General features: G+C 47.8%; 1 protein-coding gene and 1 long non-coding RNA gene across 15 annotated transcripts; one reads left to right on the forward strand and one right to left on the reverse strand.

Annotated features, from left to right (window-relative positions):
• Window positions 1-5,612: 5,612 nt before the first annotated feature.
• Window positions 5,613-14,886, reverse strand: LOC141725191 (uncharacterized). Of its 14 annotated transcripts, XR_012578741.1 has the most exons (12): window positions 13,505-14,886; window positions 11,165-11,233; window positions 10,945-11,066; window positions 10,501-10,555; window positions 9,886-9,950; window positions 9,770-9,811; window positions 8,506-9,587; window positions 8,371-8,411; window positions 8,225-8,268; window positions 8,079-8,123; window positions 7,957-7,997; window positions 5,613-7,875 (listed from the first exon to the last, which is right to left on the reverse strand). XR_012578741.1 is itself a non-coding variant. In XM_074534328.1 (7 exons), the coding sequence occupies exons 1-7, from the start codon at window positions 14,546-14,548 to the stop codon at window positions 6,300-6,302; spliced, it is 624 nt and encodes a 207-aa protein (XP_074390429.1). In that variant the 5' UTR covers window positions 14,549-14,883; the 3' UTR covers window positions 5,613-6,299. The 14 variants fall into 14 exon arrangements, 1 of the variants encoding a protein (XP_074390429.1); XR_012578739.1 differs by having other exon boundaries at window positions 9,886-10,555; window positions 13,505-14,882; XR_012578732.1 differs by having other exon boundaries at window positions 9,886-11,066; window positions 13,505-13,614; window positions 14,462-14,879.
• Window positions 11,128-21,701, forward strand: LOC141728029 (uncharacterized). Its single transcript, XR_012578745.1, has 3 exons — window positions 11,128-11,572; window positions 12,878-13,137; window positions 21,563-21,701. It is a non-coding gene; the product is annotated as an uncharacterized LOC141728029 (long non-coding RNA).
• The last annotated feature ends 2,507 nt before the right edge of the window (window positions 21,702-24,208 follow it).

Raw genomic sequence — 24,208 nt, forward strand, 5'->3', positions numbered from 1 at the left:
AAATCCAATCCCAAAATTCCAAATCAAATCTCAAATCCCCAAAAATCCCAAACCCCAAAAATCCCAATCCCAAATTCCCAAATCAAATCCCTGACCCCAAAATTCCCAATTCGAGACCCCAAATCCAATCCCAAAATCCCAATCCCAGATCCCAAAATTCCGATTTGAGGCCTCAAATCCGATACCACAATCCCAAATCAAATCCCAGACCCCAAAAATCCCAATCCCAAAAATCCCAAATCCAATCCCAAAATCCCAATCCCAGATTACCAAAAAAATCCCAATCCCAGATCCCCAAAAATTCGCATTTGAGACCCCCAATCGCAATCCCAAATTCCCAAAAATCCCAATCCCAAATTCCCAAATCAAGTCCCAGATTCTCAAAAATCCCAATCCCAAATTCCAAAAATCCCAAAACCCAAAAATCCCAAATCAAATCCCAGACCCCAAAAATCCCAATCCCAGATTCTCAAAAATTCCAATCCCAAATTCCCAAAATCCCAAAAATCCCAATCCCAGATTCTCAAAAATCCCAATCCCAAAAATCCCAATCCCAAATTGTCAAAAATCCCAAAATCCCAGACCCCAAAAATCCCAATCCCAAAATTCCCAAAAATCCCAATCCCAAAATTCCCAAATCAAATCCCAGACCCCAAAAATCCCAATCCCAGATTCTCAAAAATTCCAATCCCAAATTCCCAAAAATCCCAAAAATCCCAATCCCAGATTCTCAAAAATTCCAATCCCAAATTCCCAAAAATCCCAAAAATCCCAATCCCAGATTCTCAAAAATCCCAATCCCAAAAATCCCAATCCCAAATTGTCAAAAATCCCAAAATCCCAGACCCCAAAAATCCCAATCCCAAAATTCCCAAATCAAATCCCAGACCCCAAAAATCCCAATTTGAAACCCCAAATCCAATCCCGCAATCCCAATCCCAGATCCCAAAAATTCTGATTTGAGACCCCAAATCCAATCCCAGATTCTCAAAAATTCCAATCCCAAACCCCAAAAATCCCAATCCCAAATTCCCAAAAATCCCAATCCCAAACCCCAAAAATCCCAATCCCAAATTCCCAAAAATCCCAGTCCCAAAAATCCCAAATCAAACCCCAGACCCCCAAAAATCCCAATCCCAGATCCTCAAGAATTCCAATCCCAAACCCCAAAAATCCAAATCCCAAAAATCCCAAACACCAAAATTCCCCAAAAAATTTGAGACCCCAAATCCAATCTCAAAATCCCAATCCCAGATTCCCAAATCAAATCCCAGACCCCCAAAAATCCCAATCCCAGATTCTCAAAAATTCCAATCCCAAACCCCAAAAATCCCAAATTCCCAAATTCCCAAATCAAATCCCAGACCCCAAAAATCCCAATCCCAGATTCTCAAAAATTCCAATCCCAAACCCCAAAAATCCCAAAACCCAAAATTCCCAAATCAAATCCCAGACCCCAAAAATCCCAATCCCAGATTCTCAAAAATTCCAATCCCAAATCCCAAAAATCCCAAATTCCCAGATTCCCAAATCAAATCCCAGACCCCAAAAATCCCAATTCGAGACCCCAAAATTCCCAATTTGAGACCTCAAATCCAATGCCAAAATCCCAATCCCAGATTACAAAAATAATCCCAATCCCAGACCCCAAAAATTCCGATTTGAGACCCCAAATCCCAATCCCAGATTCTCAAAAATCCCAAAATCCCAGACCCCAAAAATCCCAATCCCAAATTCCCAAAAATCCCAATCCCAAAAATCCCAAAACCCAAAAATCCCAAATCAAATCCTAGATTCTGAAAAATGCCAATCTTTAACCCCAAAAATCCCAATCCCAGATTCCCAAATCAAATCCCAGACCCCAAAAATCCCAATCCCAGATTCTCAAAAATTCCAATGCCAAACCCCAAAAATCCCAATTCGAGACCCCAAATCCAATCCCAAAATCCCACTCCCAGATTACCAAAAAAAATCCCAATCCCAGACCCCAAAAATTCGGATTTGAGACCCTAAATTCCCAAAAACCCCAAAACCCAAAAATCCCAATCCCAGATTGTCAAAAATCCCAAAATCCCAAACCCCAAAAATCCCAAATCAAATCCTAGATTCTGAAAAATCCCAATCCTAAACCCCAAAAATCCCAAAATCCCAAAAATCCCAAAATCCCAAATCAAATCCCAGACCCCAAAATCCCAATCCCAAATTGTCAAAAATCCCAAAATCCCGAAACCCCAAAAATTCCCAAAATCCCAATCCCCAGCCCCCAGACCCCTCCCCACGCCCGCCCCCGCTCAGCTCCCGTCCCCCAAATCCCCAATTTCCCAGTCCCCAATCCCAATTCCCCAATCCCCAATCTCAATCCTAAATCCAAATCCCAAAACCCCAAAATCCCAAAATCCAAAATTCCCAAAATCCCAAAAATTCCCAAAATCCCAATCCCCAGCCCCCAGACCCCTCCCCACGCCCGCCCCCTTCAGGTCCCGTCCCCTCCCCCGGGATAAATCCCGACCCCCAAATCCCCAAAATCCCAAACCCCAAAATCCCCAATCCCAATTCCCCAATCTCAATCCTAAATCCCAAATTCCCAAAACCCCAAAACCCCAAATCCCAAAATCCCAAAAATTCCCAAAATCCCAATCCCCAACCCCCAGACCCCTCCCCACGCCCGCCCCCTTCAGGTCCCGTCCCCTTTCCCGGGATAAATCCCGACCCCCAAATCCTCAAATCCCCAATCCCAATTCCCCAATCCCCAATCTCAATCCTAAATCCAAATTCCCGAAATCCCAAAATTCCATAGCCCCCAGACTTCTCAGACCCCTCCCCCGGGAGAAATCCTCACCCCCAAATCCCCAAACCCCCGAACCCCAAACCCCAAAATCCCCAATCCCAATTCCCAATCTCAATCCTAAATCCCAATCCCGAAACCCCAAAACCCCAAAATCCCAAAGTCCCAAATTCCCAAAATCCCCAAATCCCAAAATTCCCAAAATCCCAATTCCCAGCCCCCAGACCCCTCCCCCGGGTTAAGTCCCGACCCTTCCCCTCCCGCGCCGCCCCCGCGATTTTTTACCCAATTTTCACCCGATTTTTCCCCCAATTTTCACCCGATTTTTCCCCCAATTTTCCCCCAACTTCTCCCCAATTTTCGCCCAATTTCACATCGATTTTCCGCCATTTTTTGGCCAATTTTGGTCCCATTTCAGCACCGATTTTCACCCAATTTTCACCCAATTTCCCCCCAATTTTCACCCAATTTTCACCTAATTTTTCCCCAACTTCAGCACTGATTTTCACCCAATTTTTCCCCCAATTTTCGCCCGATTTCCCCCCAATTTTCCCCCAATTTTTCACCCATTTTTCCCCCAATTTTCCCCCAATTTTCCCCCAATTTTCCCCAAATTTTCACCCCATTTTTGGCCAATTTCCCCCCAATTTTTCCCCCCGTTTCCCCCCAAATTTAACCCCCTGCTTGCCATAGAGGCGCTGGATGCCGCCCATTTAAGCACCGATTTTCACCCAATTTCCCCCCAATTTTCCCCCATTTTTCGCCCCGATTTCCCCCCAATTGTGCCCCAATTTTTGTCCCATTTCAGCACTGATTTTCTCCCAATTTCCCCCCAATTTCCCCCCAATTTCCCCCCAATTTTCACCCAATTTCCCCCCAATTTCCCCCCAATTTTCCCCCAATTTTTCCCCCAATTTTCCCCCAATTTTCCCCCAATTTTTCCCTAATTTTTCCCCCAATTTCTCCCCAATTTTCACCCAATTTCCCCCCAATTTCAGACACGTGGTTTCTGGCAAGATGGCGGCGCCCATGCCGACACGTGGTTTCCGGCAAGATGGCGGCGCCCAGGCGCGCACGTGGTACGGGGACAAGATGGCGGCGCCACCCGAATTACGTCACTTCCGGCAACATGGCGGCCGCCATGACCGGATTGTTTTTTCTCTATTTTTGCCGGTTTTTTTGCGCTTTCCTCGGGTCCCCCGTGGCCGGAGAGTTATTCCGGTTGCCGTGCGGCCGGCGGCGTCGCGGGGAGGGGCTTCTGAGCCGTGGGGGCGGCACCTTGCCGCGGCGCCCCGGCGACGGAGGGGCGGCGCACGGGGGCGGGGGCTCGGGTAGGGGAGGTGGCGCCCGGGGGCGGGGGCACGGCGATGGGGGGGCGGTGCCCGGGAGCGGGGCGGCGGCGCCCGGGGGCGGGGCGGAGCCCGGGGGCGGGGCGCTTGGGTCCCGGGGGTGGTGTTAGGGGGCGGGGGCCGGGGCGACGGGGGGGCGGTGTCCGGGGACTGGGGCGCCTAGGGGCAGGGGTGGCCGGTGGGAGGCGGTCCCTGGGGGCGGTTAGGGCCGGGGCGGCGCGGGCTTGGCTAGGGGCGGGGCTGTGGTTTGGGGGGTGGGGGGGACCTAGGGGCGGGGCTTGGTGACGGGGTCGGTGCTTGTGTATAGGGGTGGTGTCTAGTGGTAGGTGAGACTGATTAGGCTTGATTGGTGTCAGCTGGGGGTACTGATTAGGCTTGATTGCTGTCAGCTGGGGGTACTGATTAGGAGAGGGTGGGGTTCCTATATAGTGTATATAGTAAAAAGAATAAAAACTATATGTCCGGTGCAGCAGTAGAAACTTTCAGGCTCCTGGGGAGTAAAGGGTTTGTTTTGTATTTTTAATTTTTTTATTTTTTTCCTTTACACCCCGGGAGCCTGAAAGTTTCTACTGCTGCTTTTTTAAACTCAAGCTAGAAAGGAAAACAAAGTTAGAGAGAGGAGAGGAGAGGAGAGAGAAAAGAGAGAGAGAGACAGAGAGAGAGAGAAAAGAGAGAGAGAGAAAAGAGAGCGAGAGAAAAGAGAGAGAAAAGAGAGAGAGAGAAAAGAGAGAGAAAAAAGAGAGAGAGAGAGAGAGAGAAAAGAGAGAGAGAGAGAGAGAGAGAGAGAAGTAAAGGCTGAAAAAAATAGAGAGAAGGAAAAAGAGTGAAAAGAAGAGGAAGAGACAGGGAAAAAAAAGACAGAGGGAAACAGAGAGAAAAGAAGACAGAGAAAAAAACAGAGAGAAAAAGAAGAGAGGGAGATAGAGAAGAAAAGACAGAGAGACAGAAAGAGAAAAGAAAACAGAGAGAGAAACCAAGACAGAGAGAAAAGAAAAGGAGGGTGGGAAAAAGGAAAGACAGGACTTGGAGGGAAAAGAAAGTGGTTAGGATTAGAAAATTCAGGGCAGAGTGAAAAATGAAAAGACTGAGACCAAAAAAGACAAACCAAGGAAAAGGAGAACACAGAGAAACAGAAGCAAGAAGAGCGAGGGTGAAAGTTACAAAGAAAAAGAAATAAGGTGCAAAGTATAGACACGAGAGAAAAATACATACAGTTAGACAGAAATAGTGAAACGGACAAATAAAAGGAAGCAGATGGAAACAGAGTTACAGAAGCACAGACACAGTGTCACAAAGAGTGAGAAACAGAAACAAAGGGTTAGAGACAGATGGGAGTTAAGTTAGAAATAGAAAAGGAAAGTGAGGAGCAAAAGGAAGAAATACAGAGGAAAGAAATTACCAAACCGCACCAAAAAAAGACAGGAGCCGCGGTGGGGGTAGGGAAGGGCAGGGGGTATCTTGATTGGGGGTGATTCAACTTTATTAAATGCATGTTTTTATTTAGACATCAGCAAAATACATAGAAACAGTGTATACAAACGCAAGTGCATATACAATCCATAGACACACTGGTAAAAGTCAAACTTACATATGGAGCAATACAGAGCAGTACAGAGCAATACACATATCAACACAAAGTGATAACCTTTTCCTATTTTCATTACATGTTGAGTTATTGTTACAAGAAACCCAAAACAACAAAAGCACACAGAAACCACCACTCATCTACCATAACCTCTCCCTTCAGATTACACACACACTCACCATCCCTCTCATCACAACTGCTAAATTACACCCCAGCAATCATTGGTCCTCGGGAACGTGGTTCCCGGGAGCCTCCAAAAAATCCTCCTGCCTGACGAAAACCCCGGTCCCTGGATGGTCCGCGCCCAAACTTTGGCGATGAACGTCGCCTCGCAGACCGACCGGGACCGAGGAAAAAAAAACCCAGCCGGGGGGGGAAAAAAAAAAAACCCCGGCTGGGGATTTTTTATTCTAAATTTAAAAATGAGTTGAAAAACCTGAAAAGCAAAAGTCATACACACAAGGGTAAAACCAGTCAGCATGCGCTGACACACGCAGAGACAAGCGGACTCAGACAGACACATTCACATGCTCTCACGCACGCTCACACGCTCTTCCGACTTACACGCTCGCTGTGGCCCTTACCCGAGACGCTGAAGAACGTGCTTCAATGCATCTTCTGGCTGCCGCTCCTTGACGTCAAATGGTAGATTCCGGGGAAATCGGTAGCCTCGGGGACCTGTGAGACGACAGGAAGGGGTCAACGAGTGTCTATCTGACAGCTAGGACTTGTCCCCGCACTGGCCCAATAAATTTTCTACCCAAAATCCCACAAAACACAGATGAACGGTACAGTTTTTATAACTCTTCCACCTAACTGTGACTACGGGCCAGGGCAGGGCAGTTCCAATCATAATTGGTACAATGTAAGTACACACATTATAAGCTGACGCATACAGTGCAAGTGTACATAGAGTGTAAGTACACACAATATAAGGTGACACGCTTACATACAGTGTAAGTACAGACAATATACGCCAATACACTCACATACAGTGTAAGTACATACAGTATAAGCCCACACAGGTACATACAATATAAGCCATCAGAGGTACATGCAATGTAAGTACATACAGTAAAGGCCAACATAGGTACATACAATGTAAGTACATAAAATACAAGCCAACATAGGTACATACAATATAAACCAGGACTTAAGGTAACTCTCTGGAAGATTAATTCTTGAGCCCTATACCCTTTGAGAAGATGGAACCTATAGAACTACTGCAGTCACCTGAGGAGGGATTAGGATGCTCCCTCCAAAAGTCCAAGAGAATGGCATGGGAAAAAAGGCACTACCAAAGCTGGTAGTGAGAAGGAAGATGGATGCGAACATCTTCTGTAATCCTTCCTGGCTCAAAGAGTAAAAATGTAAAGATGCCAGAATAAGGAATATCCGGAAAGGAACGTGAGTAGAATAGGGCCGATATGGCACAGAATAGTGCCGATAAAGCATCGAGATGTAATAAAGGCCTATGACGTGGAAGACAACGGACACACGCTACATAACAGACACGGATGACATAACATAGACACAGATGACATAACACAGAGACAAGTGGCAACTTTCCCCTTAGGGACCTGAGACTGCTAGCGCAAGATGAGCCAGAGGCTGATGATGCCAAAGGAAAGGAAGCTCTATGACAATAGCGTGTGTTAATGAAATGTAACTCGTTAAAAGAAGTTAGTGCCAAAGCAGTTAAGAAGGTGCTCGAGAGGCTCAGCAAGCCTCGAGAAGGAAGCGGACGGCCGGGTGATCGTGGCTATAGCTCCGGACCCAAAGGCGAGCTCCTCGGGGGAAGATCCGTGACGATGCCGAGTCGAGGAAGGCTGACGACGCAAAGTTCACATGAATGTGGAGATGGGTCAGAACTGCCCTGCCCGGCAAAGGCTCTGGTGAGGCTGAGGAGAAACCCTCTCCCTTTACTTCCAGGGAGCCCGTCCCACTACGGACCTCTCCGCTAAGCTGGCATGAAACTGCCTCCTGTGATAGTAAAGGCTTTTCCCCTTCTCCCGACCGCTGGCCCCGACACTTAGCTTTTGGAAGACGAGCGGACAAAATCCATCCTCGGTCGGACGTGGATGTTGAGATGTTCTCGATGCGTGCGCTTCGGTGCTGCCGCTTCCAAGCTTTGGCTAACGGCCTCCTCGGGGTACCTAAGGCGCAACAGAAAACGCGACTATTGCCCTCAAAAACGGTAATCCCCGGGAGTCCTCCGCACCACTGTCCCAGCTCACCTCAAATCTTGATTTGACTCCAGAGGCTGCCCAGAAGACACCTGCAAAAAGAAAATGTACATGCTTAGCATGCTGCTGCATAATGCTCGCCTATGAGTCAGCCTGCCTAAACACCGACTAACCTGCCCTCCTCTGTTCCTTGGTCATGCCTAGGACAGCGACAGCACCTGCAAAGAAACAAAGCAGAAAAGCATGCTGAGATACTGTGAAAACACAACCTCCCTACCATGACAAGTATGCCACATCGATACAATAAGCTTGCACCCACCTGGCATGGGTATGCTCGGCCAGGATAGATCACAAGTGGACCACCTAAAATAAAAAAAAAAAAAAACCAAGAGGAGATAGTTAGAGCTGCACCAGAAACTGAGACCTCAGCAATAAAACTACTTCTGTATGCTACTCAATGCTCACCTTGCCCACTGGCCTGGACTGCCGCTCTCTGCCTTGACTTCCTAAAAAGAAAGGCAACAGGGCTGTAACAGCCATCATATAGGCTTCCTGTACCGAGGAAAACAGTAACTGACGTGCTTGGGGGAATCCCCTCACCTGGGATGGGGGGCTCTGCCCTGGATTTTATCCTTCTGCATCTGAAAGAAAGTTAGGACAAAAGTCAAAAGGCTGCAGAATAGCTTAAGAGCTCCAGACATCTTGTGTCCATCTACAAATCCCATCTAGAGTCCAACTACACCACATACTACAAATTCCAAGTCCCCGGGACTTGTCCTATTGCAGCAGGCTATGTGGCAGGGCAGAGCAGCTCCGACACAAATGTGTGCTGACACCCCTGACACGACAGGACGTGACAAACAATAGGGACACGACACAGACAGAAACCTCTAGGCAAGGAAAATGACTGCAAGGACTGAGAGGCTGCAAAATGAGATGACTAAGGTGAGACTGATGGTGAGCTGATGAGGCTCAGAGAGCCCTGGAAAAAGAAGATGCTAAACTGAATGATTCAGTCCAAGAATTGCAAAGATGAATGCCCAGGAGCCCTACAGTCGCAATGCTCTACCTGTGCTCACATTCTTACAAGTCCTAATCAGCCATAATGGAACCTTGCAGGGTTGCAGTTGTCCGTACAGCTGAGAACAAGACCTGAAAAGACATCTGACTAGCTGCTTCTAAAAAGAGATGCAATTCTGATGCCTGTCTGAGCTCCCGAGTCAAAAGTTCTATGGCCTGGGTGCCAGGCCAAGGAATGCAGAAATCACAGATGCTAAGAATGATGCCGGGGTTCTGACAGGCCCCTCAAAGGCCTAAGCTAAAGGACAGGACATAGCCAAACACACATAATGCACAATACACAAGTGACACGAGACACACCGGGACTGCTCTGCCCTGCTGCACACCTCAGCACTGTGATCAAAAGTGAGACTTTGCTTTTATGGGGCCTAAGGGGCCACTTCATGGACACTCCCCCTCCTCCAAAGCAGATTCAAAAACCTCTCCCAGTAATTCCCAAACCAGCACCCCGCTCTCACCCCTCTGTGGGACTTAGCCCTCTACTTATCTCTCAGACATCTCAGGATGCAGGCCCATGTCATGTACAAAAGATGGTGGCCTCTACATCTGGGAAGGTCCTGCTGGCACTGCTGTTCAACAATCTCCTGGTGTTTCTTAGCCAGCTACATTACAGAAAACCAAATATCAATGCATGACCTCAGCAGCACGCTGGCCAAAACCCAACAATTCTGCTATTCACCATTGTCCTAAGAATGCCTGGTGCAGAAATAGGAACACATGCTTAGAGTTGCAGCAGAGAGACTTGAGCAATAACAACTGCTTCTGTAAGCTACTCAATGCTCACCTTGCCCATCTCACCTTGACTGCTGATATCCAGCTTTACTTCCTAAAAAGAAAAAGAACAGTGCTGTAACAGAGTCACACTTTAAACTCCCCCTGCAGAGACAAACAGTGACTGACCTGCTCTGGGGAACCTCCTCACCCGGCATGGGTGGATGGATGGATTTTGCCATGGATTTTATCCTCTTCATCAGAAAGTTAGGACAAAAGTAAAAGGGCTGCAGGATGACTTCACAGCTCCAAACATCTTGTGTCTATCTAGAAATATCATCTAGAGTCCAGTGACACCCCACAAACTGCAAGGCCCCAGGACTTGTCCTATTGCAGCTGGCTATGCGACAGGGCAGGACAGCTCCGGCACAAGTGTGTGCAGACACCCGTGACACAGAACACGACAAACAGGGGGACATTAAACACCACACATCATGCTTGTGGTGAGGGCCTCGAGGAGAGAAGGTAAAAGGGACCTCAAAGACACACTAGGTAACACAGCACACTGGACAACACAACATAGACCAGAACTGTTCTGCACTGCCTGCCTGAAAGCTGCCATCAAAAATAGAGCCTCTCCCTTTAGCTGTCCTAAGAGGCCCTTGGAGAAGATTGCTTTTCCCTCTGCTAATTTTTACATCTGCCCCAAGATCTCCCAACCTGCTACTCTCCCATCATCCCATCTCCAAGCCCTGGCCCCCAACTTATCGTTTGGATGATTGGTGATGTGGATCCATGTTGCACCTGAAATGAGTCTGCCTTGGAACGCCTCGTGATGGCCTGTTAGCTTCTTGGTTAGCTACAATAAAGAAAACCAAAACCAAAGTATGAGTCCAGAGTTATGCGGGCCAAATCCCAGCAAGTCAGCTACTTGCCCTCTCCTGAGTGTGCCTGGCTGCTTTAGGCTCCAGCTTCACCCTGATTCCAAGGCTGTGGCCTTTATTAGCAGTGGCACCTGGGTTAGAGAAAGGCAAAGTTGGATAGCATTCCTATGAGTGCAGTAGATAACCTTGTGTGCTGTAGGACATGGGAATACCTCTGCTAGGCTTCTGAGAAGCCTTGGGGGGGGGGGGTCCTCAAATAAACATCCTTTTTCACCCTGCTACCTTCAAACCTCCCCCCACCCACAATAATTCCTAACTGTATGCCTGCTCACATTCCCTCTCCTAATCACAATCCTCAACTCACCTGATGCCTCAATCTCAGACATCATCCTTGACACTGGGCGGATCCCTCTTGTGACATGATGAATCTGCTGAAAAAAGTGTTGTACTTGACACAACCAGGAATCTCTGGATGCTGCGCTCCTCCTAAAAAAAAATACAAAACAAAACAAGAACAAAACCAGAAATTACAAATGCACTTTACCACCCCTAAACACAAAAGGCAAAATCATGAGTCTAAATACTCCCTGTATTCCATGCTGTTTACTTCACAGAATCTTCGAAGCCTCTGTGCTTTAGATGCCCAGAAACACCTGCTGGAAAGAAGTTGAGATGAGCTGCAAGAGCCTCTTCACTGAAATGAGAGGAGAGTTCTTACCCCAGCACATCCCAGAGAGGGAATGAAGCCCCACAGCCAAGGCTGGGGTTAATATACCCCTGATTGTGCCCGCCTCTCGTTCCCATGGCACCCACGAAAAGGGAGGGGGCAAATCCCACCGAGTATAAAAGCCCTCAGAGCAGCTGCAGCTGTTTGGCCTCTCTGACTCAAATTCAAGGGGAGTAAAGGGCTTGTTACAGAAGAAAGCTCTTCAGAAAAATAACAGCGCTTTCTTTTTTGTAGCAACTGCTTGGAGCAAAAGGGCAGCAAACTGGTAAGAAATAAAACTTTCTGTTTAGGCAGCATAACTAGATAGATTGGGTAATTTGCTGTTAACTTAGGTAATTATTCCTTAGTGGCTACTAAGTAGTATTTCCCATGTGACTAAGCTGGGTGGAGAAGAATACTAATGGTATGAATAGTCTAAGTCTCCTTGGGACCTCTAATTTAGGCTATCTACATTATAAGGAAAAATAAGAAAAATAAAAGCCTCCCAGGCAGTGTAAGGGTTAAGGGCATGTGAGGCTCATCCTTCTCTGAGATACTTGGTCCTACAGCATAGAAAGAAGTGCCCTGAAATGTAGTTTTAAACCCTTAAGATGCTGAAAAAGGCAGAGCTTCCTTCCAGTGAACTCCTTAAAAAGAGGAAATGGGGCAGTTACCTCTACTGAAGCTAATACAATGGCAAATAAATAGTTTCTGCCCTTTAATTTGCTCTCCTTAAATATTGGGAAAAGAGGGGCTTTCCACACTTTAAATCTCTCCAGTGATGAAAAAAGAAGGATTTTTCCCTCAGTTCAAACCCTTAGGATGGAGGGATAGCTGGCCTTCTCCCTCAATTTGGGCCTCAGGACAACAAAAAGGGGTGGCTACCCTTAATTCAAACCCATAAGAAACATTGTCAAGATTTTCCCCTTCTTTTTAAACTGCCAAATAATAGAGAATGAGGACTCCCTGTCAATTAACACCCCTAACAGCATAGAAAAGGCAGGGATTCTTTCAACTGAGACCATTAAAATTGCAGGGGAATCCAAGTCCCTACCAGTTTGAACACAAAAACTAATGGAAAATGAAGCTTTTTCCCTTTTTTATAAACTCTTTTTCTCCTAATAACCCCTCTCCTTTCTGGGAGTGCTCTGGAGGGTCTGGGGGCTTTGGAGAGGGACTGACACTGTCAAAGGGGAAAGTTGAAAGCCCTCTCCTGGAACCCCGCTTGCTGCCTGGCCTGCTCAGTTGCTGGCCCTTGGCCAAAAGGGCTCTTCCCTTGGCGTTTTCTCAAAGTGATGCTCAGTGCCCAGGTGGGTCTGGCTGTTTCCTAGTCCGTGCTGGATGCTCCGACCGTCCCCGTTAGTCCCTCTGGCCTAGCAGCTCCCTGTGCAGGTGTGCCCGGGCAACCCTCTGAAAGCAGCTTGTCACACGGGGGGCCTGCTAGACCTTGGAGTGGGGGCTGAGGTGAAGAAAGGTCCTGTGAGGAGCTCTTTCCCCTATACAGCCCTTTGTCTGCCCCTTAAACCATGGGGTGCCAGGCTTTCCTTTCTAAGGAAATTAACAGCCTTTCCTCTCTGTGTGCCCATGGCAGAAACTGCAATTCGGCCTCCAAAACTGCAGAGAACAATTTCTCGCAGTCCGCAGCTGCCAACACCAAGAACTCTTGCTGCCCTCGGAGTGCCACGTGCCTCCTGCGGATGGACGTCGACACGCAGCAGGGGTGAGTTTGGTTTTACAGGGAAGAGGGCCAGCACAGGATTTCTCCAGGAGCAAAGCTGCCCCCACCGAGAACTCGGGCTGCTCTGGCAGTGCCAAGCACCTCCTGCAAACTGGCATCAGCAAACTCAGGGGGTGAGTTTTTCTGTGCAGAAATTCTCCCAGACCAAAGCTGAGAGCATCTAACCCTGACCACAACAACTTAGCTGGGTCTAAAACTTACAACCTTTGGACTGGCAGTGTGGGACCCGACCTGCTGTGCCACCGCTGACCCCTTTCTAAAGCATTCCACTGCAGTCCTAAAACTCTGCCTTTTCAGAGGGTGTTTCCTCTGACCCTGACCATAATCTTCAAAATATTCTAGGGAATCAGAGAATGGCTTTGAAAAAGCCCCAACAATACCCTAAAAAGTCCCAGAGAAGTCCCTTCCAAAATCCCCTAAATACCTTTAAAAGTCCTGAGAAAAAAACTCAAAAAGACGTGCTCAGTCTCCAAACTCTACCTGTTGCTCTCTAGCCGCAGTGGGTCTGTTGTTCTCTGAGGGTTCTGTCGTTGTCCTGGTGTGTGAGGGTTGCTCTCTGGTCTCGCTGTTAGGGTTGCTGTGTTGTGCTGCTGTTGGGGGAAAAGGCTGTTTTTAGGGGAGCTGGTTAGGCTGAGGTTAGGGCTGGGGTGAGGGGGTGGTACAGCTGTATCCTGTACCCCTGATCTCCACTGGACGGTCCAGCCCTCAAGGCCTCTCCCTTTACCCCTCAACCGGTCCCTCTGCCCCGCAGCCCTCAGCTCCTGTGTACCTTGAAATTGGGTTTCCTATTATTTTGAAACTAGGTTGTTCTGGTATTTTGAAATGCAGTTTTTTATAGGCTGGTTTGTTCGATATTTTTGTAGGCCAAGTTTTTAGTATTTTTTTTTGGCTGGGAGTTTGGTATTTTTGTAGGCTGGGCTTTTAACATTGTTGTAAACTGTGGGTTTGTTATTTGAAAACCTGTTATTGGCAGGGGTTTGGTGCACCAAAGTTCAGTGTCCTGGTTTCATTCAGCTTCTTCCACTACAACTAACATAGCAGGGGATCTATTAAATTGCAGGATATACTGTATGACGCTTCCTGAAATAGATACAAATTCCAGCTGCAGCAAAGCCCACCACCACATTTATTATAAAACCCAGCCTATAACCTAAAAAAGCAAAAAAAATTCTCCAATTTATTTTACTGGTTTTATATTTACATTCTATAGTTATATATCTTTGTTTATATATATAATAGACTATAATTTATATGTTATGTTACAATAATATACAATATATTATAGTTTTATGTATTTATCTATTTGATTTCTATATTTCTGTTTACCACTATAATTTTATATTTATTTTTAAATGTATATTTATTTTTATTTTCATCTACATATTAGACCATATAAATTCATTAACCCGACACATCAGAGCCATAAAAATACTGTACCTTTGTCAGCACCGGTACGCAGCACACGCTCATCCCATCGCAGCACATCAAAACAAAACCTATTTCTATTACTAACAGAACAAACATCCCACACCATTGAACCCTAATAAAAACTCAAATAAACCTAACCGTAAATAACTTTTCTACTGCTGCTTTTTGAAACTAAAGCTAGAAAGGAAAACAAAGTTAGAAAGAGGGAGAGAAAATGTATCTTAAACACCCCACAGAACCCTAAAAATAGCCTCCGAATACACTCCAAATGCCCTACTTTTAAAAAGCCCCTAAAACACCCGTAAAAATCCCCCAAGAACCTTTAAAAGATCCTTAAATAATCCTAAAAGAGCTTTAAAATTAACCCTAATTGTTAAAATTACCGATTAAAACTAACCCTAATCCAAGATGGCGGCGCCCATGCCGACACGTGGTTTCCGGCAAGCTGGCGGCGCCCGTGCCGACACGTGGATGCCGGCAAGATGGCGGCGCCCCGTGCCGACACGTGGTTTCCGGCAAGATGGCGGCGCCCGTGCCGACACGTGGATGCCGGCAAGATGGCGGCGCCCATGCCGACACGTGGATGCCGGCAAGATGGCGGCGCCCATGCCGACACGTGGTTTCCGGCAAGATGGCGGCGCCCGTGCCGACACGTGGTTTCCGGCAACATGGCGGCCCCCATGCCGGCACGTGGTTTCCGGCAAGATGGCGGCGCCCATGCCGACACGTGGTTTAAGGCAAGATGGCAGCGCCCATGCCGACACGTGGTTTCCGGCAAGATGGCGGCGCCCAGGCGAGCATGTGGTTTCCGGCATGATGGCGGCGCCCATGCCGACACGTGGTTTCCGGCAAGATGGCGGCCCCCATGCCGACACGTGGTTTCCGGCAAGATGGCGGCGCCCACGACCGGATTTTTTTTCTCGATTTTTGCCGGGATTTTTGCGCTTTCCGCGGGTCCCCGGGGGCCGGAATGATATTCCGGTTCGCGTGAGGCCGGCGGCGTCGCGTGGAGGGGCATCTAAGGCGTCGGGGCGGCCTCTGGCCGCCGCGGCCCGGCGACGAAGGGGCGGCGCCCGGGGGCGGGGGCACGGCCACGGGGGGCGGGGGTTCGGCCACGGGTGGCGGCGCCCGGGGGCGGTGCCCGGAGGCGGGGGCTCGGGTAGCGGTGGGGCGGCGCCCGGGGGCCGCGCTGCCTAGGGGAGAGGTGGTGTCGGGGGCGGGGGTGGCCGACGGGGGGCCGTGCCTGGGGGCGGCTAGGGCCGGGGCGGCGCGGGCTTGGCTAAGGGCGGGGCTGCGGTTTGGGGGTAAGACCTAGGGGCGGGCCTTGGTGACGGGGTGGGTGCTTGGGTATAGGGGTGGTGTCTAGTGGTAGGCGAGACTGATTAGGCTTGATTGGTGTCAGCTGGGGGTACTGATTAGGAGAGGGTGGGGTTCCTATATAGTGTATATAGTAAAAAGAATAAAAACTATATGTCCGGTGCAGCAGTAGAAAATTTCAGGCTCCCGGGGAGTAAAGGGTTTGTTTTGTATTTTGAAATTTTTTATTTTTTTTCCTTTAGTCCCAGGGAGCCTGAAAGTTTCTACTGCTGCTTTTTTAAACTAAAGCTAGAAAGGAAAACAAAGTTAGAAAGAGAGAGAGAAAATGTATCTTAAACACTCCACAGAACCCTAAAAATAGCCTCCGAATACACTCCAAATGCCCTACTTTTAAAAAGCCCCTAAAACACCCGTAAAAATCCCCCAAGAACCTTTAAAAGATCCTTAAATAATCCTAAAAGAGCTTTAAAATTAACCCTAATTGTTAAAATTACCGATTAAAACTAACCCTAATCCAAGATGGCGGCGCCCATGCCGACACGTGGATTTCGGCAAGATGGCGGGGCCCATGCCGACACGTGGTTTCCGGCAAGATGGCGGCGCCCCGTGCCGACACGTGGATTTCGGCAAGATGGCGGGGCCCGTGCCGACACGTGGTTTTCGGCAAGATGGCGGCCCCCGTGCCGACACGTGGTTTCCGGCAAGCTGGCGGCGCCCATGCCGACACGTGGATGCCGGCAAGATGGCGGCGCCCTTGCCGACACGTGGTTGTCGGCAAGATGGCGGCGCCCCTGCCGAAAGGTGGATTCCGGCAAGATGGCGGTCCCATGCCGACACGTGGTTTCCGGCAAGATGGCGGCGCCCATGCTGACACGAGGTTTCCGGAAACATGGCGGCGCCCGTGCCGACACGTGGATTCCGGCAACAAGGCATCTTTTACGACAGTCGCGCTTTACCGCACGTTTCACGACAGTCGCGCTTTACGGCAGTCTTTACGACAGTTTTCCGACAGTCGCGCTTTACGGCCGCTTTTACGACAGTCGCGCTTTACGGCCGATTTTCACCCCGATTTTTCCCCAATTTCAGCACTGATTTTCACCCAATTTTCACCCGATTTTTTACCCCAAATTTCACCGAATTTTCACCCAATTTTCACCCGATTTTTTACCCAATTTTCACCCAATTTTCCCCCAATTTCTCCCCAATTTTCGCCCAATTTCACATCGATTTTCCGCCATTTTTCCCCATTTTTTCCCCATTTTTTTCACATTTATTCCCCATTTTTTCCCATTTTTCACCGATTTTCCCCAATTTTTTCCCATTTTCCCCATTTTTTCCCCATTTTTCCCATTTTTTTCCCCATTTTTCCCCCATTTTTTCCCATTTTTCCCCCATTTTTTCACCATTTTTTTACCGATTTTTCCCATTTTTCCCCTTTTTCCCCATTTTTTTCCCATTTTTCCCCCGATTTTTCCTTGATTTTTCTCATTTTTCCCCATTTTTTCCCCTATTTTTCCCATTTTTTCCCCATTTATTCCCCATTTTTCTCCCCATTTTTTCCCATTTTTTCACCGATTTTTCCCCATTTTTCCCCATTTTTTCCCCATTTTTTCACCGATTTTTCCCATTTTTTTCCCCATTTTTTCCCACCCAGGTGTCCCCAGCAGTGCCCAGGTAACTCCAAACCCCAAATTTCCCCATTTTTAACCCAAAAATCCCCGGCTTTTTCCCATTTTTTTCCCCATTTTTTCCCATTTTTTCCCATTTTTCCCCATTTTTTCCCCCGATTTTTCCCCTTTTTTTCCCATTTTTCCCCATTTTTTCCCCATTTTTTCCCCCGATTTTCCCCCTTTTTTTCCCATTTTTTCCCCATTTTTTTCCCCCATTTTTTCCCATTTTTCCCCACCCAGGGATGCTGCGGGCACCGGGGGCACGCGTGGGCACAAACACCCGAAAAATCCCCTTTTTTAACCCAATTTTTCCCGTTTTTTTACCATTTTTTACCATTTTTTTACCATTTTTTCCCATTTTTTTCCCAGATTTTCCCATTTTTTCCCCATTTTCCCGTCCCAGGTGTGCCCAAGTAACCCCAAACCCCGAAAAACCCCATTTTTAACCCAAATTTCCCCATTTTATCCCCTATTTTCCCCATTTTTTCCCCGATTTTTGCCATTTTTTCACCATTTTTCCCCATTTTCCCCCTCCCAGTCCCTCCCAGTATAACCCAGTACAAACCAGTATCCCCAAATCCCCATTTTTAACCCTTTCTTCCCCATTTTTCCCATATTTTCCCCATTTTTAACCCTATTTTCCCCATTTTTTCACCGATTTTCGCCGTTTTTTCACCGTTTTTTCCCCGTTTTTTCCCCATTTTCCCCCTCCCAGTCCAAACCAGTATAAACCAGTAACCCCCAGTACAAACCAGTAACCCCAAATCCCCATTTTCCCCCCATTTTCCCCCCATTTTCCCCATTTTTAACCCTATTTTCCCCATTTCCCACCCTATTTTCCCCATTTTTCCCCATTTTTTCCCCATTCTTTCACCGATTTTCGCCGTTTTTTCACCGATTTTCCCCGTTTTTTCCCCATTTTCCCCCTCCCAGTATAACCCAGTCCACCCCAGTTTACCTGTAGGTGATCTCGGGCTGCTCCCATTTTTAACCCTTTTTTCCCCATTTTTCCCCCCTATTTTCCCCTTTTTTTTCCCCATTTTTTCACCGTTTTTCCCCGTTTTTTCCCATTTTCCCCCTCCCAGTCCCTCCCAGTACAAACCAGTATCCCCAAATCCCCATTTTTAACCCTTTCTTCCCCATTTTCCCCCCATTTTCCCCATTTTTCGCCCTATTTTCCCCATTTTTTCACTGATTTTCGCCGTTTTTTCACCGATTTTCCCTGTTTTTTCCCCATTTTCCCCCTCCCAGTCCAAACCAGTCCATCCCAGTTTACCTGTAGGTGATCTCGGGCTGCTCCCAGCGCAGCCCCTGCAGGGCGAAGCGGCGCCGCCGCACCTGGGCCTTCACCTGGGCCCCGAATTTATCGGGGACCCCGCACCTGGGCCGCAGCATGGCCCTGGGACCCCAAAAAAACCAGTATAAACCAGTACAGACCAGTATGGACCGGTAAAAGCAGAAAAAACCCCGGAAAAATCCCATTTTTTTCCGATTTTTTCCCATTTTTTTGCGATTTTTTTCCATTTTTTTCCGATTTTTTCGCCATTTTTTGCCCGTTTTTCACCATTTTAGAGCCCCAAATCCGCTCCCAGTTCATCCCAATCCCAGTATAAACCAGTATAAACCAGTACAAACCAGTATAAACCAGTATGGACCAGTATGGACCAGTATGGACCAGTATGGACCGGTAAAAGCAGAAAAAAACCCGAAAAAATCCCATTTTTTCCCGATTTTTTCCCATTTTTTTGCGATTTTTTCCCATTTTTTTCCATTTTTTCCCCCATTTTTTACCAATTTTTCGCCATTTTTTGCCCATTTTGCACCATTTTAGAGCCCCAAATCCACTCCCAGTTCATCCCAGTGCCCTCCCAGTATAAACCAGTACAAACCAGTATGGAGCAGGAAAAGGAGAAAAAACCCAAAAAAATCCCTTTTTTGTTTTTCCCCATTTCTCGCCATTTTTCCCGATTTTTTGCCCATTTTTTTTCCCATTTTTTGCATAATTTTTGCCCATTTTTCACCATTTTAAAGCCCCAAATCCACTCCCAGTTCATCCCAATCCCAGTACAAACCAGTACAAACCAGTACAAATTCCAAAAAAATTTCCCCAAAAATTCCCTCAAAAAATTTGGCGCCAAAATTCGGCACCAAAAATTTCCCCCCAAAATCATAATTTTTCCCAAAAATTCGGCACCAAAAATCGGAATTTTCCCCCAAAAATTCTGCACCAAAAATCGGGATTTTTCCCAAAAATTCGGCACCAACAATCAGAATTTTTCCCAAAAAATTCGGCACCAAAAATCGGGATTTTTTCCCAAAAATTCGGCACCAAAAATCGGGATTTTTTCCCAAAAATCAGAATTTTTCCAAAAAATTCGGCGCCAAAAATCGGAATTTTCCCCAAAAATTCAGCACCAAAAATCAGAATTTTTCCCCAAAAAATTCGGCACCAAAAATCGGGATTTTTTTCCCAAAAATTCGTCACCAAAAATCGGGATTTTTCCCAAAAATTCGGCACCAAAAACCGGGATTTTTTCCCAAAAATCGGAATTTTTCCCCAAAAAATTCGGCACCAAAAATCGGGATTTTTTCCCAAAAATCGGAATTTTCCCAAAAATTTGGCACCAAAAATCGGGATTTTTTCCCAAAAATTCGGCTCCAAAAATCGGAATTTTTCCCAAAACTTTGGCACCAAAAATCAGGATTTTCCCAAAAATTTCGGCACCAAAAATCGGGATTTTTTTCCCAAAAATCGGAATTTTTCCCAAAAATTTGGCACCAAAAATTGGGATTTTTCCCCAAAATTTCAGCACCAAAATCATCCAAAATTCCGAATCCCAATGACCCAAAATCCCCATTTTTCACCCCAAACCCCCCAACTTTTGCCCCAAAATCCCGTTTTTTTGCCCCAAACCCAACATTGACCCCAAAACCCAACCCAATGACCCAAAATCGCCATTTTCGAACCCAAAATCGCCGTTTTTCGCCCCAAAACCCCCAACTTTTGCCCCAAAATTTCCGTTTTTTCGCCCAAAACCCAACATTGACCCCAAAACCCAACCCAATGACCCAAAATCGCCGTTTTTGACCCCAAACCCAACATTGACCCCAAACCCAACGATCGTCCCAAAAACTTCACATTTCCGGATCCCATTGCCCCAAAATCTCCATTTTTTCGCCCCAAAACCCAACCAAGACCCCAAACCCAACCCATTGTCCAAAAATCACAATTTTGGACCCAAATTTGCCATTTTTGGCCCCAAATCCCAACATTGACCCCAAATTTTGACATTTCTGGATCCCATTGACCCAAAATCTCCATTTTTTCCCCCAAAACCCAACCATGACCCCAAAACCCAACCCATTGTCCAAAAATCACAATTTTGGACCCAAATTTGCCATTTTTGGCCCCAAAACCCAACATTGACCCCAAAACCCAACCCAATGACCCAAAATCGCCGTTTTTGACCCCAAATCCAACCCATTGACCCCAAACCCAACGATCGTCCCAAAAACTTCACATTTCCGGATCCCATTGCCCCAAAATCGCCCTTTTTCGACCCAAAACCCAAAAGTGACCCCAAAACCCAACCCAATGACCCAAAATCACCATTTTGGAACCCAAAATCGCCATTTTTCGCCCCAAAACCCCCAACTTTTGCCCCAAAATTTGGGTTTTTTTGCCCCAAAACCCAACCCAATGCCCCAAAATCACCGTTTTTGAACCCAAAACCCAACATTGACCCCAAACCCAACGATCGTCCCAAAAACTTCACATTTCCGGATCCCATTGCCCCAAAATTTCATTTTTTCCCCCAAAACCCAACAATGACCCCAAAATCCAACCCAATGACCCAAAATCACCATTTTCGAACCCAAAACCCAACAGTGACCCCGAACCCAAACCAATGACCCCAAAATTTGACATTTCCGGAACCCATTGCCCCAAAATCTCCATTTTTTTGACCCAAAACCCAACCATGACCCCAAAACCCAACCCAATGCCCCAAAATCACCATTTTTGAACCCAAAATCTCCGTTTTTTCGCCCCAAACCCAACAGTGACCCCAGAACTCCCCATTTCCGTTTCCGGTTGCCCCAAAATCCCGGTTTTTTCCCCCAGGACGCACCGGATGGTGGGCGGGTCGGCGGCGCCGGTGACGGGGATGCCGTAGAATCTCTGCATGGCCGAGAGCGCCGCCGCCAGCGAGGCCGGGCCGGGCCGGGGCCGAGAACGGAGATCGCCCGGCGGCAGGTACCCGTACTGCTGCAGCCACGCCGGCAGAGGAAATGCCCCAAAAATGCCCCAAATTCACCCCAAAAGTGCCCCAAAATCCAACCCCAAATGTTTTGTTCCTGTTTCCACAACACATCTGTATTTTTGAAACTAGTTTTAGAGTTCTGGAAAATATTTTCCCCTTCTACAATAACAAATAAAGTTGCATTTCAGTGGTAATCTTTATTCTAGGAAGATGTAAGACCCCTTCAGCCAGCCAGCCTGCTGCAGAGGCTCTTTTCCCGCAGGAGCTTTGTACCAAGTCACAACCAACATACATAAAACCTTTTCCCAGATATATCGGGGGATTTTTGACAAGTCTTAGTCGTCTCAGACAAACTTTGAGCACAGTGGGAATGTCTTCAAGTTGCCATCTTTGTTTGCTTCAGGTGGAACTCCCTCAGTTCTAGAGCAGGGCCTTCTCTCAGCTTCTTGCTGGTCCCCAGGCTCTCCTCCCGGCCTGCTGGGCTCTCTTGGGTGGCACAGCCTGTGCCAAGGGGCGGCAGCTCTGGGGGAAACGGAGAACGTCCTGCCCGCATCCACCGTGCTGCCAGCTCAGCAGTGCAGCACAGCACGGGCTGACGCTCCCCATTGCTCCCACAGGTGCCGCCGGCCCCACCACACGTGTTCCCTATTCCCCGAAGGGAATTGATTTTTGTCAGGTGTTATAAATAGACTCAAGAGGAGTGAAATTTCCAATTTGAATTTATTAATTCAAGGCATACAGCATAAGCAAAAGTTTCAGCGCTGGACGGCAGGGGAGTCTCCGCTCCACCAACTGCCGCACCCTCATCCCCAACGACCCCCCTTTTTAAGTCCTTAGTGCTTCCGGACTGCTGTGTCATTTTGAGGTACTCTGCGCTTGCGTTGATTGTTGCTAGGGGGTCTTCTCTCGCCTCCTGGTGGTCGATGATGAAGGTCTTGGTAGTCTTCCTCGGTTGTGTCCTTTGACCTGATTCCATATTTGGTAGAAGAGCTTCGCCTTTTCTCCTATAAAACTTACTTAAGATCTTATGATTACCACGGGATTATGCAGGCAAAAAAAGAATTGTGAAAGCCAGATAAATCAAACAGGCACTTAACCACATCCTCTATTTTTGAGGTTTTTTTGTGTAGCAAGCTAGATAAGCACTTAATCACATCTCCTACTTTTGAGGTTTTCCGTGTAACGAACAAGAGGTTTTATCTGTTTCATCAGGGAACACACTGTTGGCCAGAGTTAATGGCAAGCCTGGCTTTTCTCTGGCATGCAGGGTATGGGGGACTCCTGTAATGCTGGCAGATGACCGGGGTCCATCATGAGGCACATGAGCTGGAGGGACGGGTCTTGTGCGTGTTGCATTTTGCAATAAGACGTGCGGGGCTTTGGGTCCTTTGGAAGTGGTGCGTGTGGCTGGGGTTCTTCATGAGCTTCTATGGGGATTTGGGATCTTTTCTATGGTGTTCAAGTGACTGCAGACATCTGTAAGGCTGGCAGGGTCTTGACTTCCTCGCGATTACCGTGGCGGTTGAGTGCTTGCTGTCAAGGGCTGGAGAGGAGCTGAGTCCTTGCTAAGGTAATGTGGTGGTTTGACCAGGAAGAAGGGGGAATTCTGGGATGCTGTGGTCAAACCAATGGATGCTCAGAGTTTGATATTGGCACCTGGTGTGACCAGTGCGGTTTGGACACACTTCCGAGAATACACGGGGTTAAAAGCAGAGCTTTGGCCCTGGGAGGCTCTCTTGGGATCTCCCTCCCCTGTCCAGCCACTGCTGCTGGGTGGGGGAGGGGCAGCCATGATGTAGACCCGGGGCCTGGACAGACATGGGGGGTGAGAAGGCCCTCGAAGATGTAAGGGTGGAGGAGCAGCTCCAAGAGACAGCCATCGGGCAGCCATTCCCCCCAGGAGGGAGAGAGAGGAGAGCCGGCGTCTGAATTTGATAGCGGCCGGCCCAGGAGGAGAAGGGGGGGAAGAGTGCAGCCTGGCTGGCCGCAGCAGCAGCGCGTGTGGGAGTACCGGCGTACCAGGACAGACAGAGACTGAACTTTTAACCCTTTTGCTTCATGATTGGGGCCTTGCAAAAAATGCTGATCCTCCTCGGAGCTAAATAAGAAGGGAGATAAGAGATGAGATGAGACAAGGACCTGGCCTGAAGGACGTGGAGTAGTTTAACCGAGTGGGGAGAGATGATTGGAGTGGCCTTTTGGCTGGACTTTTCTTGTGTAGCCATAAACTCCGTTTGTTCCTGTGACACAGAGACTGCACTTAGGGGGAGGCAGTGCCTTGAAACCAGGAGGGTTCATCGTGGGGACCCCTCGGCCCCAGGGGGTTGGAAAAATATGGGGGGGACAGATGTCCCAAAGCAGAGACTGTGCCTTTTTGGAGTGAGACAAGGCATCCTTGAAAGACAACCCTAAAAGCAGCTCTGGTCCATGCACAGTGGTGAGAGCACTGGGCATGGAAGGAAGATGTCACAAGCGGCAAAAGGACTTTTCCGGGCGGTGCCGAGTGA

This window comes from Zonotrichia albicollis, unplaced genomic scaffold, assembly GCF_047830755.1.
Source record: "Zonotrichia albicollis isolate bZonAlb1 unplaced genomic scaffold, bZonAlb1.hap1 Scaffold_83, whole genome shotgun sequence".
NCBI lineage: Eukaryota > Metazoa > Chordata > Aves > Passeriformes > Passerellidae > Zonotrichia > Zonotrichia albicollis.